The 15,684-nt window shown below is 38.8% G+C and overlaps 1 protein-coding gene across 1 annotated transcript; it reads left to right on the forward strand.

The window, feature by feature from the left end:
• The first annotated feature begins 233 nt into the window (after window positions 1-233).
• Window positions 234-2,575, forward strand: LOC122002756 (leucine-rich repeat extensin-like protein 2). The gene is made up of 2 exons (XM_042558060.1): window positions 234-1,486; window positions 1,567-2,575. The coding sequence occupies exons 1-2, from the start codon at window positions 267-269 to the stop codon at window positions 2,309-2,311; spliced, it is 1,965 nt and encodes a 654-aa protein (XP_042413994.1). The 5' UTR covers window positions 234-266; the 3' UTR covers window positions 2,312-2,575.
• Window positions 2,576-15,684: the final 13,109 nt, after the last annotated feature.

The following is a 15,684-nucleotide window of genomic DNA, read 5'->3' on the forward strand; positions in this document are numbered from 1 at the left end:
ACATAAGGAAGACATTTACTTCGATTTTATCGAAATTTGAACTCTAGATCTCATGATGATAATATCTCCTATGTTAATCACTAGACCATCTGGAGGGACCATCTCATCTCATCTCATCTCATCTCATCTCTTTGTTAGTGTTGGTATCTTTGTTTAAATTGTTTTAGAGTGAAAATGGGTGGGCAAAAATGAAATTTTACCCTTGGAATAATATAAACGCGGTACACCTCACGGCACACTCGATCTATCGGCTGCCCCACCCGGTGATGGAAACGCCGGCGGCAGCATCTGGAGGCGGAGGAGCAGGCTACGCGGACTCCGTCGACTCGTCACCTCGCTCACGAGGCGGTGACTCATGGGACGACCCCCCTCTCTCGTCTGTGGCTGCCCCCGGTCGCCTCCGGCTGATGTGCAGCTACGGCGGCCGCATCTGCCCCCGCCCCACCGACAAATCCCTGTGCTACCTTGGCGGAGAGACCCGCATGGTCGTCGTAGATCGACACTCTTCTCTCTCTGAACTCTCCGCCAAGCTCTCCCGGACCCTTCTCGGCGGCCGCCCCTTTACCCTCAAATACCAGCTACCCAACGAGGACCTCGACTCGCTCATCTCCATCGCCACCGACGAAGACCTCGAGAATATGATCGAGGAGTACGATCGCATTCTCTCCGCCTTATCCGTCAGTTCCGGCGGCGGCGCTACCCGCTCCTCCCGCCTGCGCCTCTTCTTATTTCCGTCTAAGCCGGATACATCGCCGACTTCCTCGATCGGTTCGTTGCTGGATGATTCCAAGTCGGAGACTTGGTTCGTGGATGCGCTCAATAGCGCCATGGGCGGGATGGGAATCGACGGGATCCCTCGGGGCCTGTCCTCCGACTCTGCCTCCGTGAACTGTCTCCTCGGGCTTGAGGACGATTCATCCGTTCACTCACGCGGCGGCGGTACTGCAACCGCTCCCTCAGGGCTCGGTCTGGGTGCCCCTCAGTCGGAACGTGCCGAGCAGCTCGTCCTACCCCACCCGGACTCATCGCGCAAGCTCGCTCGCCAAGGCCAGGACGTCCACTCGGTGCCGGACTCGCCGATTCTCGACACGTCTTCCTCCTTTGGATCCGCCTCCTCCGTTCCGTCGCTCTCCAACCTCCCTCCTATCCGCGTCCGCCCTGACGACCGCCCTTCCGATCGGCGGATCGCCGGGCTCGATGAGCACCTCGCCCACATGAACCTGTCGTCCGCCGCCAAAGCCGGCAGGGACGGGCAAAGGATGGATGACGATTTCAAGGAACCATCGGGCGTCACTCAGCCCCAAGCCCCACCGCCGATCCCCCTCTCTGCTTCATCATCCGTCATGTACATCTCCCCTTCCGAAAACCCTAGCAGATCTTTCTCCTCCGACGACGAGAAGTCCGATCATGGTGGCTTCCGGAAACAGGCGGTGCAGCCTCCAAATCCAGCCCAGATCGAAGCTTCCATGCCCGATTTAGGCTCTAGGTATTGATCTGTTTCTTAATTACAACATCGAATGCAATTTTGTGAAGGTGTACAAAAGAAGTTCTTTTTTCTTTCCTCAGAACAACATACTCAAATGTCATCTCCGATCCAAAACGACAACTCCCAGTCCCATCGGTTGCTGCCGCAGATTCTACCAGCTACCAATTGCAATTGCCCTTGGTGCAGCCGGAGCAATTTCAAGAGCAACACCTCCATCCTCAACTTCGTCAGCAGCAGCAGCCGCCGCCGCCGCCGCAGCAGCAACAACAACAATATATCCCTACAAATTCTTATTACATCCAAGACCCTTCCACCGGTGGTGTAATCCCTGCCCCTCCTTACTTTCCTGTTGCAACCCAAACAATCCAACAATCACCACAAGCTCACATCCCCATGTATTACTATCCCGTTCGCCCAAGTCCGGCATACAACTTAGGGGGATTGCAGCCCGCTCCAGGGGACACCAATTCAGTACCTTCCATGGGTGCCATGCCTGTCCCTAGAGTCGCCGTGAAGCCTGATGTGCCAGCAAATTTGTATCGAACTGCAGTCCCACCACCTTCTGCCACAGTGCAACCGCCACCGCCGCCTTTGATCCACATCGGTGCCGACCAAGCCCACCCATATGTAGCCGGAATGGGGTATCATGTGGTGCAGCAGCACCATCTTTCCCAGTCCCCTGCAACAATAGCTAACTATGGGTATCAATTTGCTACTACTGATAATACCCGTCCACAAATGTACTACTCTCAGGCCGCTCCATCAATTGCTTCTCCTGGCCAACCTGTGAATTCTGTGGCTCCAGCTGATCCAAAGTCATCATGAACTTGATCAAAAAGAAGAAATCTGAGGTGAATTATAGTAAACCCCTGTGCTTAGATAGTCTAGTTACTTCTGCGTTCTGTAGATGTAGCTAAATAAGTCTATTAGCATATCGTCATGATGTTCCTATGCTATTTGAATAAGTGAAAGATTTAGAACAGGTCCTTGTTCTTGGGTCCTCTATGTCATGAGTCAGTGTGTCTAGAGTTACAATATACTGTGTATCATCTTTGTTATTCTCATCTATCACGAGTCCTTGTTTTATTATGATCTTGTTTTTCACTTGGTATCTTGTACCTTTTTTCTTCACTGTGAATTGTATCCTATTTCTGTGTGTGAATTTAGGAGCTCCATTGATGACATATTGATAGGTGAATAATCTGTCAGAGAACATGAATGAGTCGACTAACCCTGAGATAGATAGCCCGGTTCTAGATTCTGCCCACTAAATAAATGTTTGGATGTGTTTTACACTCATTGTCTGAGCTGTCCATATCAGGAGGAGCACCATGGTAAGATCAAGATGAGTCATTCGGTCCCGTCGTGCCATATTCTCCATTAAAAATGTGCTATACCTACTCACAATCTACATTTAAAGGTGGGTATGCTGTGGAAAACAGGAGCAGCGCCGGTCTCGTGAAGTCTTTTGTTGAGTTCGTTTGTTCACTTTGGAAACAAAACTAGGTGTCTGCTATGATGGTTTCCTTGAAGTTGAAGCTGACTTTGATTCATCCATGTGAAACTCCATTAGCCAGGACTCAGTGGAGGGCGGGGTTTTTAATTTTTAAGAAAAAAAGACAAGAAAACTCAATTATCTTCTAATAGGACAATAAATATAAGAAAATTAATTGAGTACTTATCAATTTATCTTTGAAAAAATTTATAGGATTGAATGATTACTTTTAGAATTAATCGATTAGCTAGATACATAAATTATAAAAAAAAAATCTTTAATAAACACAGTTCAAGTATAAAGTAGGTTACAATAGTCTGGGGTAGGCTGCAATTGACTAATTTTCTTTTAGGTTTCGACTAATCGACCTTTCCTCTCGTCTATTAACACATGGACAATCAACCAGAAAACAATTCTATTCGTTTGGTACAGATGAATTTGAGGTCAATTTATGGGCCCATGATAAGTAAATATCTTACACATAGTCCTACGGCACACCAGACTTCTTAATAAAATAAATTCTACTTAACATCAATACAATTAATCTACACCGTTAAACAAATTCAATATTACAAAATAAACAATGCAATAGATAGGCCACATAGCTCCTCACGACTCCTCTCCTGATCAATGAGGTGCAATTTGTCCTCGTACGACGGGCAGATATCATTATACGGAAGGTTGCCATTAAAAAGTTTGGAGGTTAATTCTTAACAACAAAATACTTATCAAATTCATATTCTCTTCTTATAATGATCACTATTCGGAGGCAAAATCACTGATGCTTTATCTCTCATCAAATAATTATGGGACCAATCTTGTTGAGTGTCCAGAGTCAACGTATGATCTTTTGCCACCAATAAAATCCATAAATAAACCCTAGGAGTTAAGGCCCATCAAACAATTAATCAAACATCTAAAGGTCGAATAACACTTACAGCGCATTGCAAAGATGTTCCTCCCATGGGACGATAACTCTAAGAACACTGGTCGTTTGGATTAACTTTCGTGAGTACTTCTCGATTTATCCTGATAACCGATAAAAAATTTTCATGAAGCCGAACTGATCATCTTTAAAATTAGTTGCCGAATAGTTGGATACCTTGATTAAAAAAAAATTAAGATCCATCAATAAAACTGGAAAAACTCCCATTTTTGTTAACCTTATGACAACATACACATTTGATGCCTATTATCAACTATAAACATCTAACTTAATTCACATTCTTAAATATCAAAGCATAATAGTTAAACCTAACCACTAGAGAGGAATCATTATCCCATTATAATCTCCCCTTTTGTATGTTTAAAAATGAGTTTAAATTGGGAATAAAGAAAGACTAATATATAAGCATGAAAGTAATTGATAAACCTGTTGGATTGAGATGGATGGATGCTAAGGAGTGAATACTATGTTAAAAACAGAACTCTGATTTAAAGCCTTTTAAAATCCTTTTTATTAGAGATTTTAGATCCACTGAAATAGATAATTTGAAATATGCAGCAGAAAGAATTGGTTTTCAAATGGTCTTACAGAATATTAATTAGAAAATCATGATGATATAATTTAGAGTAAGAAGGACATTTGATTTTTGAGAACCTTGCTTAACATGAATAATTGTGCAAGTGACAAGTAAAGAAAAATCACACAAGAAGATAGAAAATAGACATAATGATTTGACATGGTTTGAAACCTTAATTCTTACTCCACAATCTATGGACTCCATAGGTGAGTTGTTATCTTTTTGAGATGGACAATTAGTTAGCGTATGATGGTGTTGTCACCATAAAATTTTGGAGTCAAATTCCGGCTAGTAACCCCCTCTCATGCACTATTCAATTGCCCAAGGCTAATAGTCACTTGTGATTTCCTTTTTCCGTATTGATCTAAAAACGGATTGACGGAGATACTAAGATGAACGAATCACCTTTTGCCACTATAAAGTGAGTTGCCCCTCAAAAGCCTTATATAATTTCATAAATCCTTATCTTATCCTTATATAATTTCATAAATCCTCATCTTATCCTCTATAAATTTTTATAAACCTAATATCTTTCTATCTCCGTTGACTTCTCTTCTAGCGCTGTGTCATCTTCTCCGCCAACGTCTTTTTTCAATTTTCTCTCCCCCAGTACAGAAATTCGTCCAAAACCCTCTGATCCGGCAGTAAGGACGGGGGACCCCCTTTGTGGGGAGCCAATGACACGTGAAGGTCAGAAGTCAAAAGGGTCAACATGAGGTCCATCCGATCGGAGAAGGGTCGGGTCAACCGGCCGAACGGGTCCGGGCGGAATCAAAGACAACCCGACGGGGAGTCGGGTTTCCGACGCTCATGGTGAACAGGATCGCCGGGCCAAGCGGGTAGCCCGCTCGGCCGAGGCGTAAGGCATCAATTCTGTGAAGGAACAGTCTCAGCCGAGCACCCGGTCGGACCGACACCTACGCCCGGTCGGACCGATGCCTGCCGAGCAGATGGACTCTCGGCACGGGGAAAAAGGGGACAAGGACAAGGGGACATTGGGGAACATCTTCTGACAACAGGCATGTTCGACGACCAAGCCATACGCAGAATCCTACGACGGAAGGTTCTGTTGTCCCATCAGAGAGGTGCTCGGACTGTAGCAGTATGGTGTCAGACATGCTCCTCTGGTAAGCCCATACTAAGGTATGGTAAAGGACACGTGCACGCCTTGGTAGGTGTGCATAAGTCTCCCCACAGCTCTATATAAGAGCCCTCAAACTTCGTCGGAGGTACACGATCTCTCATCTTTGGAGTCACTTCATCGTTTTCCTCTTGCCTGACTTGAGCGTCGGAGGGTCGTCGCCGGGAATCCCTTCCCGGCTCGACTTCCTTGTAGGTTCGCCGGAGATTCGTTCAGCCAGTCGAAGACAGCGGAGAGCGCCACGTCCCCAGCGTCCGTCGACTCACCATTCGGACAGGATCGCCCTCTATTAATAAAAATCCCAAAACCCTCTATTAATAAAAAACCGAAAACTCTCTATTAATAGTATTATACACTTTTTGATAATTTTATTAATAAAAAGATCTTATAATAACAAACACATCAATACCTTTAAGTTGATTGTAATAAGTTGAACCAAATACCTTAACAACTTTTTTTTAAAATAAGACATAACAACTTATAAGCTTCTAAAACAACTTATAAACTGTATGAGCTTATAAGTTGTTTTTAATAAATTTAGCTAAACATCCTCTTAAAATCCCTTTTATACTTATTGATCAATAATCATCAGTCTATTGGTTGGTATTAATCAATAGACTAGTGTTTCAGTTTCGATCATTATCTATAATGGTTCTTACCTTATTGTTACTGTCTCCAGTCAACTATGTATTGATTATAAGTCAACTGCCTTCATTAGCCGACTCATCCATGACACATAGTCCATTTTGTCTGAATCTGGACCTGTTCTTTTGTTAACGAGTTCATTAGTTGACTGGACCACATAAATTGAGACTGAATCCTCTAGACCATAATTTCGTCATCCACATTGAATGAATAAGTCATCTACTGATTGTGTCATTAGTGACTGCTACTATCATCAATTGATTGATCTTGAGTTTATCAAGACTGCATTATGACTGAATCTCTTGTTGATTGTTGCTTTGTCATCAGTCGACTAAACTTGAGTTTATGCATTATATATTGACAAAATCTCATGCTGAATGCATCATCAATCGACTTATCCTAAGTCCATCTTGTTCAAATGTTACAAATTTTGAATTTTCACTTGATCTTGTTAGCATTGATGGATTGCTAATGGGTTTGGGTCGTTATGTATTTAAGGGTGTGATCCCGTAGGAGAGCAACTGAACGGCTTTCTTGCTTTCCCCATCAAATCAAGATTTTGGAGTTGTCACCCTCACATCCATGGAAGATCACGCCTTACGGTTTGATACGGTGCATGATTGTGGGGTCAGTAAAATGATGTGATTAGGAGTCAAGACCACAAGATGGTCAAAAGTCAAGTTTACGTGGAAGTCAGAAGTCTAGTCTCCGTGGCTGGTCAAAAGTCAAGCTTATGTCGAAACAAAGAAGGCCTCTGAAGTAGGTCAGGATACAGACCTGGCGTACAGGTCGGGACGTACAAGGCATGGATAATAGTAGAACAGATGTAAGTCGAGATACAGACCTGGCGTACAGGTCGGGACGTACAAGCCATGGACAATAGTAGAGCAGATGCAGGTCGAGATACAGACCTGGCGCACAGGTCGGGACGTACAAGCCATGGATAATAGTAGGACAGATGCAGGTCGGGATACAGACCTAGCGTACAGGTCGGGACGTACAAGCCATGGATAATAGTAGAACATATGCAGGTCTAGATACAGACCTAGCGTACAGGTCGGGACGTACAAGCCATGGATAATAATAGAACAGATGCAGGTCGGGGTACAGACCTGACGTACAGGTCGGACGTACAAGCCATGGATAATAGTAGAACAGATGCAGGTCGAGATACAGACCTGGCGTACAGGTCGGGACACACCAGTCATGGATAACAGTAAGTGAGTGCAGGTCGGGAAACAGACCGGTCGTGCAGATCAGAACGTACATGCCATGGATAATAGAGAACAGATGCAGGTCGGGATACAGACATAGTGTACAGGTCGGGACGTACAAGTCATGGATAATAGTAGAACAGATGCAGGTCGAGATACAAACCTGGCATATAGGTCGGGACACACCTGCCATGGATAATAGTAAGCGAGTGCAGGTCGGGAAACAGACCGGTCGTGCAGGTCGGAACGTACATGTCATGGATAATAGCGGACATAAGCAAGTCGGGGAACAGACCGGTCGTGCAGGTCGGAACGTACATGCCATGGATAACAGCGGACATAAGCAGGTCGGGGAACAGACCGATCGTGCAGGTCGGAAAGTGCATGCCATGGATAACAGCGGACATAAGCAGGTCGGGGAACAGACCAGTCGAGCAGGTCTGAACGTACAAGCCATGGATAGCAGTGGATCGAAGCAGGTCGGGATACAAACCTAGCATCCAGGCACTACAGGACAAGCAAGCCAGGGAATCGTAACTGCTCGTCAGAGAATGTCAGAGAATAATCAGTGTGTCAGGGAATATGCTAACAGTCGGGGCTCATTCCCCCTTTGGTTATGTCGCCAGCCTATCAGGAGAAGCCATGTGTCACTCACCGTCAGACAAAGCCTGACACCCGCTAGGTCCTAGAAATATCCGTTGCAGTATAAAAAGGGATGTTTTGTCCCTTTTGCAGGTACGCTCACTCCTCATTTTTCACTAGTCTTTACTTTTCGTCCTGTCTCTGTGTTTTCTGAGGAAAAAAGTACCTGACTTGAGCGTCGAAGGGCCTGACCCAGGAACTTTTTTCCTGGTTTCCGGTCTCTAACGACTCGTGGGCTCGTTTGAGTGTGCGCAGAGCCGCAGTGTCATCGTCCTGGTCATCTTCCTTCATTAGCCGCCCATGCGAACCTTTCAGGGGAGGTACCAGGTAGATCCAATGTCGCAGCGACTTTCCGTCAACTTCCAGTACATCAAGGTCCGCCTTCATCCGACTCAGTTTTTGGACGGGATCACAGTTGATTCGTGTTTAATCTTCAAATTCTTCCTGCGACAGTGAGGATGAGGATGTCTCTCAATATTAAGGTGTTGATTTATAGTATTTTGTTCTATGCTTCCGCTTTTGATTTCACATATCTATTATACATCTCCGATAAGATCCTGTGTTAAATCATTTGAATCTTTTGTTGTCAATTCTTGTTGTAGTGCAATCATAAGGAGGGATGTGAAAATCTCTTCACAAGAAGAATCCTCCCATAACAAGAATTGGAAAGAATCCTCCAATACGAGAAGAATCATAATGTGTTAGAAGTAATATTTTTAGGGTAAAGACAAATGCAGCTGGTTCAACATTTGAAATATCATTTTGGAAGAAAGAATTTTGAAAAAAAAATTAAGAAAACTTTATATTAATCCAAAAATCATGTAAAATTATACCTTACCCTTACAAGATAATTACATTCTAGATTATATCCTCATTTATTGACGTGACGGACATATTCTAACTTGAAATCATTCATTATTTGAATCAAACAAAATTAAATAATATAATTTTAGATAAATAACTAAGATTATCAACCATATAACCTTCAGTCAAATATACCGTTAGATTTATTTTAAAATCACTGTTGTCCTAATTTACGGAGAAAGAAATAGTCAAGAAAAAAACGTCGAAGTAGAAGCAGTGAGTCTGGCCATGGCCAAGGCCCAGGGCGAGTGAAGTTTTTGGACTGACTCCTGCTGCAATGCATCGGAGTGAGCACTGAGCTGGTGTGACTGCAGTTTGAATCTATCCTCAGCTTTAATTGCTTCTGCCGTGGCTCGGGACTGCTGAATCCATAATCCTCTCCTCTCGTCTGTCCTTCTCAGCTGGTCCACAAGGTCCTGGAACAGTGAACCTGGATGTATGGTGGGTTTCGTGGAGATTGGAAAAGGCACCAGGTTGAAGTTACTATGCACAAGGGGAAATGAACTGTCTTATCCATTCCTGCTTTTTCTTTTTTTTATTCCTTCTTCGTTGTTCTAACTTCTACGGAAGCTCCTTCAGTGAATATTCATGGTTACTTTTGAAAGAGATTTCTAGCATAGATAGTCTAGTAAATAAAGTGGATACGCTTCTTTAATGCCTTCTTTATCTAAGATAAGCTCTATTGCTTGAATTGAATTTACAGGATTTTTTTTAATATTTCAGGAATGAGTTTGCTCGATGGAAGGGGAAAGTTTAATGTAGTGGTAAAAGGTGAAATCATTCGTCCCAACGTCTCTCTTATACCCAACTTAAGATTATCATGAGAGAGATAAATTATGGTAGCAGAAAGGGTAAGTGATAGGTAAGATGATCAGGTACATAGGGTCCGGAGATTTATACCTCGACATTCCTATGGTTTGATCTTGTATTCTCAACTGTAAATGTAACCATTACTTATCATCTCAGATAACCTCGCGGGGTTAGGAGAAAACTTAATGTAGGAAAAACATAGAAGAGGAGAGGGAAGGAGGATCACTGAAAAGAGAGAGAGAGAGAGAGAGAGAGAGAGAGAGAGAGAGAGAGAGAGAGAGAGAGAGAGAGTGTGAGTGTGTTATATCATTGCTCTAGAGGAAAAGTCACTGATGTTTTTTTATATATCCAGGTATTTGAGTCTATGGTGCAACTAATCACGGAGGTGGAGACACCCAGCATCACTAGTGTTTGGAAATGTTCAACATGAGATTTAAACCGTGGTTATATGACAATGAGTCTTATCTTTTACCACTCCACCATATCCAGTGGGGCAAAATGAGAAATCCTCTCGTTTATCTAAAGGAGATAGGAAGAGGAGAGTGATGGAGTCATGTAACATATCATACAAAGTTTATTGTTTTTATTGGGGGTTCACATTTCAAACATTATGTAATTTTTATAATCCACACGTCCTCTGTCTGAATTCTCTTAATTACTGCTTAATTTGCTTGTTATGTAAAATTATATATGATATTTTGGTAACCTTCTAAGATAGTAAATATTAAATAAAAATTCATAGAAATTGATAAGAGTATAATAAGAATATTAAATTCAAATAACCAGGTCATAATAATAAAGTTGAGTTCAAACTTTTATTACACTTTATTGGTTGTTTTTAGCATATGATATGGATCATGCATGTGGCAGTGTATTTGCTCTTTTCACATGAAACATATTGTCATAACTTCTTGTAATTAGATCCGATCACGGTTCTGAATCATTAGTTCACCCGTTCAAAAAATTTTAATCCTTAGTTTTAATCTTAATCTTCATAGACGATTACAATCTATAATTTGAAATCACTTATTACGATTCATCGCTTATTACGATTCAATTCATGATTCACGACAAATTGAAATTAGTATTTATATTTTATTTTTTAAAAAACAAATATATTTTGAAAATTTATAAATGTGAAAAACATAAATAAATAAAAGGCCTAAACTTATTTAAGTTTTTTATATGTCCACTTAGGATAAAAACGAATTAAAGTCATATAATTTGTTAATTTTTTCGATATCAATCCTCTAATATTTTATTCTTTTTATAACTTCTGTCCCATCATCAAAAGTGCCTGAGCTTCTAAAAGGTAGAGAGCATATGCTAAATATGATGGTAAGAGACAAGATGTTCTCCCATACAATAAGGATTTGATTCTCATGCTAGACATTCTAAGCCTCAATGCTTGAACTGCTCCTGATGCTAAGTCTCTGCATCAGGAGCCACTTGCACTAGTGTAGCCAGGATTTTCAATATAGAAGGGTGATTTTCAAAATTTTGAAAATTCACAAAAAAAAAAAATATTTTTTTTTTATTTAAGGAGTTGAAAACAAATTAAATACAAAAAATTTAACCTTAACCCTTGGTTTTAGTTGGAATAGATCGATCTCAAAGCTTATCTATAACACAAAGTCGAAGAATTATTTATAATCTCGCTTTCTCATATAGTTTGCATTTCTATATATGAGATTTCCATTCCTTTCTAAATAACTATCCTAACTAGCAATCTAATAAAAAATTTATACTTTACAGCTTTCCTTCAATTAATAAAACATGAAAGAAGAAAAGAACAACTTACTTCTCTTATTGTTATTGTGGTTGGACAAAGGAGAAAAAGAGTTTCTTATAAAAGGTTGTTCACTGAAAAACATAAAAGGAATATTGTTACTTTTGAGAAAAAATAGAGAAGAGAAGAGAAGAGAAGATAGGAAGAAATAAGCAAAAGAGAAGAACATAAGGAGGGGAGCTAGGATTTTAGTTGAGTGTTGACAATAAATAATATAATTAATAAAATAAAAAAATTATAATCATAAAACATCACAAAATAATTACCTTACAATTGTTCTTTTCGAGTATAATTACAATTATTCTTTGTACAATATATTTTTTAGCTATATAGACAATAAGGCTATCATTTATCCAATCATCACTCATTCAATTGTGTAATCTTTCTTTCATAATCACAATTATCATTGTAGAAAACACTTTAGCTATCATCGTTGTAGCAACTGGTAAAATTAATGTCAATGTCAAAAGCTTATAAACCAACAAATACACCCCACTTTTCTTTGAAAAATCACTAAAGTCTTTTGATTCTTGAAATGCTTTGTTAGAACACATACAACATATATAAGTTTCAAGTTGATCATAAGGATATCGAATCTTAAGAAATCTTATGAATAAAACTCAGCCAGTTGCATCAATTGTTTATTGTCAAAAGATAAAAATGAGTTTTATGGGCACAAACAAGCTATATAAAGAATTATGTACTTGTCTATGAGAAACAATCATTTAACTCTTGAAGTTGCATATCAATAGCACCATAGAATAAATTAACACAATAGTGATGTAAATTTGGCACTTCTGGTGGATTATGATAGGGACGACCATGTGATGTCTGATGTATTAGCATATCATCCATTTTTAGAACATTAATGTAATGTTATTGATAAAAATGGTGAACCTTTTCTAAAAATGGATTCCAACTAGGGGTAAGCATTGGGTTAATTTGATATTAATTTTGTATATATAAATATATTTTATTATTTTTTAAATAAATTCGGTTAATTTGGTATTAACCGAAATAATCGATTCAATTAACTTGGTTTCAGTAAAATTTTGATTCGACTTGATTAGCCAATAATAAATTGATTTTTGATTAATTCAATTAATTTATGAACTAAATTAACCGAATGCTCACCCCTAATCCCAACTGTCATCTCTCATATTTTAGAGTTGATGTTTGCATATTTTTACTAAATCCATTTCATTCACAATATTTTGATCATTCTTTTGTAATATTGTCGACAATTCACTTGAAGTCACTAAGACATGTTTGATAAGTGTAGATTGAATGCAAAATCAAATAAAAATATTTACTCTAATAAATTAAATGCCTAAGTTTTTTAAAATCATTTCAAGCACATCACTGACAATAGAGAACATAAAAAATCAAGTTAATCAAAGAATTATAATGTGACTCCCAACGTGTATACCCAATACGGAAGGGTAGTTTCTTGATTAAGTCCCTGATCACTTGAAATTTCATTACTCTTCGATGTTTTAACAATAAATTTCACCTTAAGAAGATCATAATATTTGCAAGATGATCTAATAATATTTGCCACATCACTAATAATATGAAAGAAATTAGAAATCGGAAGATTGCTCTTGGCCACAACTGTAAGAGATAGTTGAAGTTGATGGACAAAACAATATATGTAAAATACATATGGATCCTCCTTTAAAATGAGTGTTTTTTTTATTAAATTTACCTCGCACATTATTTGCTCCATCAAAACACTATTCTCTTAACTTAATAGGCTTAAATTATATTTAGAGAACATTTAACTTTAAGTGAGAGTGTTGTGTTAGCATGTTCAATTCCAATAACCTGATCATTTATATGCCCACTACTATCCACATAGTGTAAAACAAATGATATTACTCCTTTATTGACACATCACAAGATTGATCAATTAAAATAGAGAATAATATTGAATCACCAATATAATAATATTAATCGTTTCAATTACACAAGCACTAATTATATCCTTCTGAATACTAGGTGATGTTAACTTGTAATTTTTAGGAGCGTTTTCAATTTCACATAATTAATCTCTTCATTATAAGTACCTAAAAACTCTAGTTGAATAAGAAAGTTACCTAGATTAAGAAAACTTTCAGTCTCATTATGACCCCGAAATAAATTCTCTTGTTGCAACAAAATTCTAATACAATCAATCGAAGCATTGAGATAGATATTATAATCATTCAGCATTTCCTTTGACTATTTGTTCAAAATTGATTGAATGTGCTTATCTTGATTTATCAAACCATCACAATTCATTCGTGCTTTATGATATTTACTATCATGTTGGCCAATATGAATATTTAATCTATTTTTACCCTTTCAATTTGTGAATCCTTCAAAAGTTTCTCCTCCTACATGTTTCCCCTTAGTTATCTTAAAGAGATAACAATCCATACATCTTTTTCTATAATATATTCCAATCAATTACCAAATTATTTAAAGCATAAATGATTGAACCATTTAAATTGGCTTACTCCAAATATTTATTTTGGGAATTCATAACCTAAAGGTTGACATGAACCTTTTTGCAAATATATCATTCAAATTTGATCCCTAATGTTAGCATTATAAGCACAAGTTGTAAACCTTATTTCATGATCTGCTAATAATCGTGAAAAAATAAATTCTTCAACTCTAACCTCTCCGATATTTTGTTCTTCCGGTTCTAGAGTTTTTTTTTTTAAAAAAAATATATATACGTTGTACATATAATGATTTCCTAATATAAATAAATAAAAAATAAATTAACAATCTAAACTTAAATATTGAAAAATCATAAAACTATTTAATAACATAGATAAAACTCACATACTTATTGCTTAATTGCATAATAGAAGTGCAAGTAGCTGAATTTGAAGGGGAAAATCATACATTGTTGTATAATTACCCAAAGCTTTAGAATGTTAGAATTTTTTAGTTTAGTAGCAAACACAATTAACTAAATATCAATGTACAAAATGGAATAAAAGAAATATTTATGGAAAGCAGTGATGTACACGATTGCAAGGTAGCGGTGGTCGGTGAGTGCATGAACTTAACAGGTCTCACTGGTACGCAACCCCTCACAGGTGGAGCCATAGTGTCATCCTCGATCGCAGCCAGTGGCACCAGCAACGTTAGGTGGTCGAGGGGTTGTTGATGATCCTTGTCATTGCTGGCGATGAGGGTTTGGACACTCGACAATGACCATGTCACTGCTTGATGGGCAGCGAGTCAGTGAGGGCTTTCCACAGCTTGGTGATTAATTGGCCGGTCAAAATGGTGGCGAGGACATTCAATATATATATATTTCGGGGGGTGCGACCAGTCGCACCCCCATTGCTTGTGCTTCTCGGATTTGTCCTAGTGACCAGTGGAAAATTTTTATAGGACCAGGTCAATCATCTCCAATATTAATTAGATTATAAAAATTAGATAACTTGATTATCAATTTCAAATTTGTTTAACATATTTTCGTTCATGTACTTAACATAGATTTATGTATATGATTTGTAAGATAAATTATTAAACTTTATTGAGGTGTTGATAATAAATAAGCAAACATACATAAAGTATGGGATAACTGATCTCCCAATTGTTCTTCAACAATCAATACCATTACTTCAAAATTTATGTAATCCTAGAGCATTAACACGATCAATGAATATAGGTTCATAAAGAGATTTACAACCATTTTGTGCATATGTGAGCTTCTTTTTGTACAACTGTCTCTCACCAAGTTGTACTCATGTCAATGTGTTTTATACTTGGAATCTTTAGTGAATTCACAATTCGGTAATATTTTACGTTAGATGCATTTTTGTTGAACCCCAAATGACTAAATAATCTCTTATGTCAAGTAACTTCTCGAACATAATGCTTTCTCCAATCCTCACTACTTCTCGAACAATACTCCCTTCAACCCTCGCCATCTGCCCTCCAAACAATTGTCCTATAATCCTCTTCCGTCGCCCCTTTCCCAAGAGAAGAGAGAGTTTATCTCTCTAAAGAGTCTATTTATAACTGACTTTGCACAATCTAGATGTTGTATAGCAATTTAGGGTAAATC

This window comes from Zingiber officinale, chromosome 7A (assembly GCF_018446385.1).
Source record: "Zingiber officinale cultivar Zhangliang chromosome 7A, Zo_v1.1, whole genome shotgun sequence".
NCBI lineage: Eukaryota > Viridiplantae > Streptophyta > Magnoliopsida > Zingiberales > Zingiberaceae > Zingiber > Zingiber officinale.

Bases quoted from the DNA above. Each gene is read 5' to 3' on its own strand.
- LOC122002756 (XM_042558060.1), top strand. From the start codon at position 267: ATGGAAACGCCGGCGGCAGCATCTGGAGGCGGAGGAGCAGGCTACGCG. The intron at 1,487-1,566 runs GTATTGATCTGT...TTCTTTCCTCAG, and splicing joins ATGCCCGATTTAGGCTCTAG to AACAACATACTCAAATGTCA.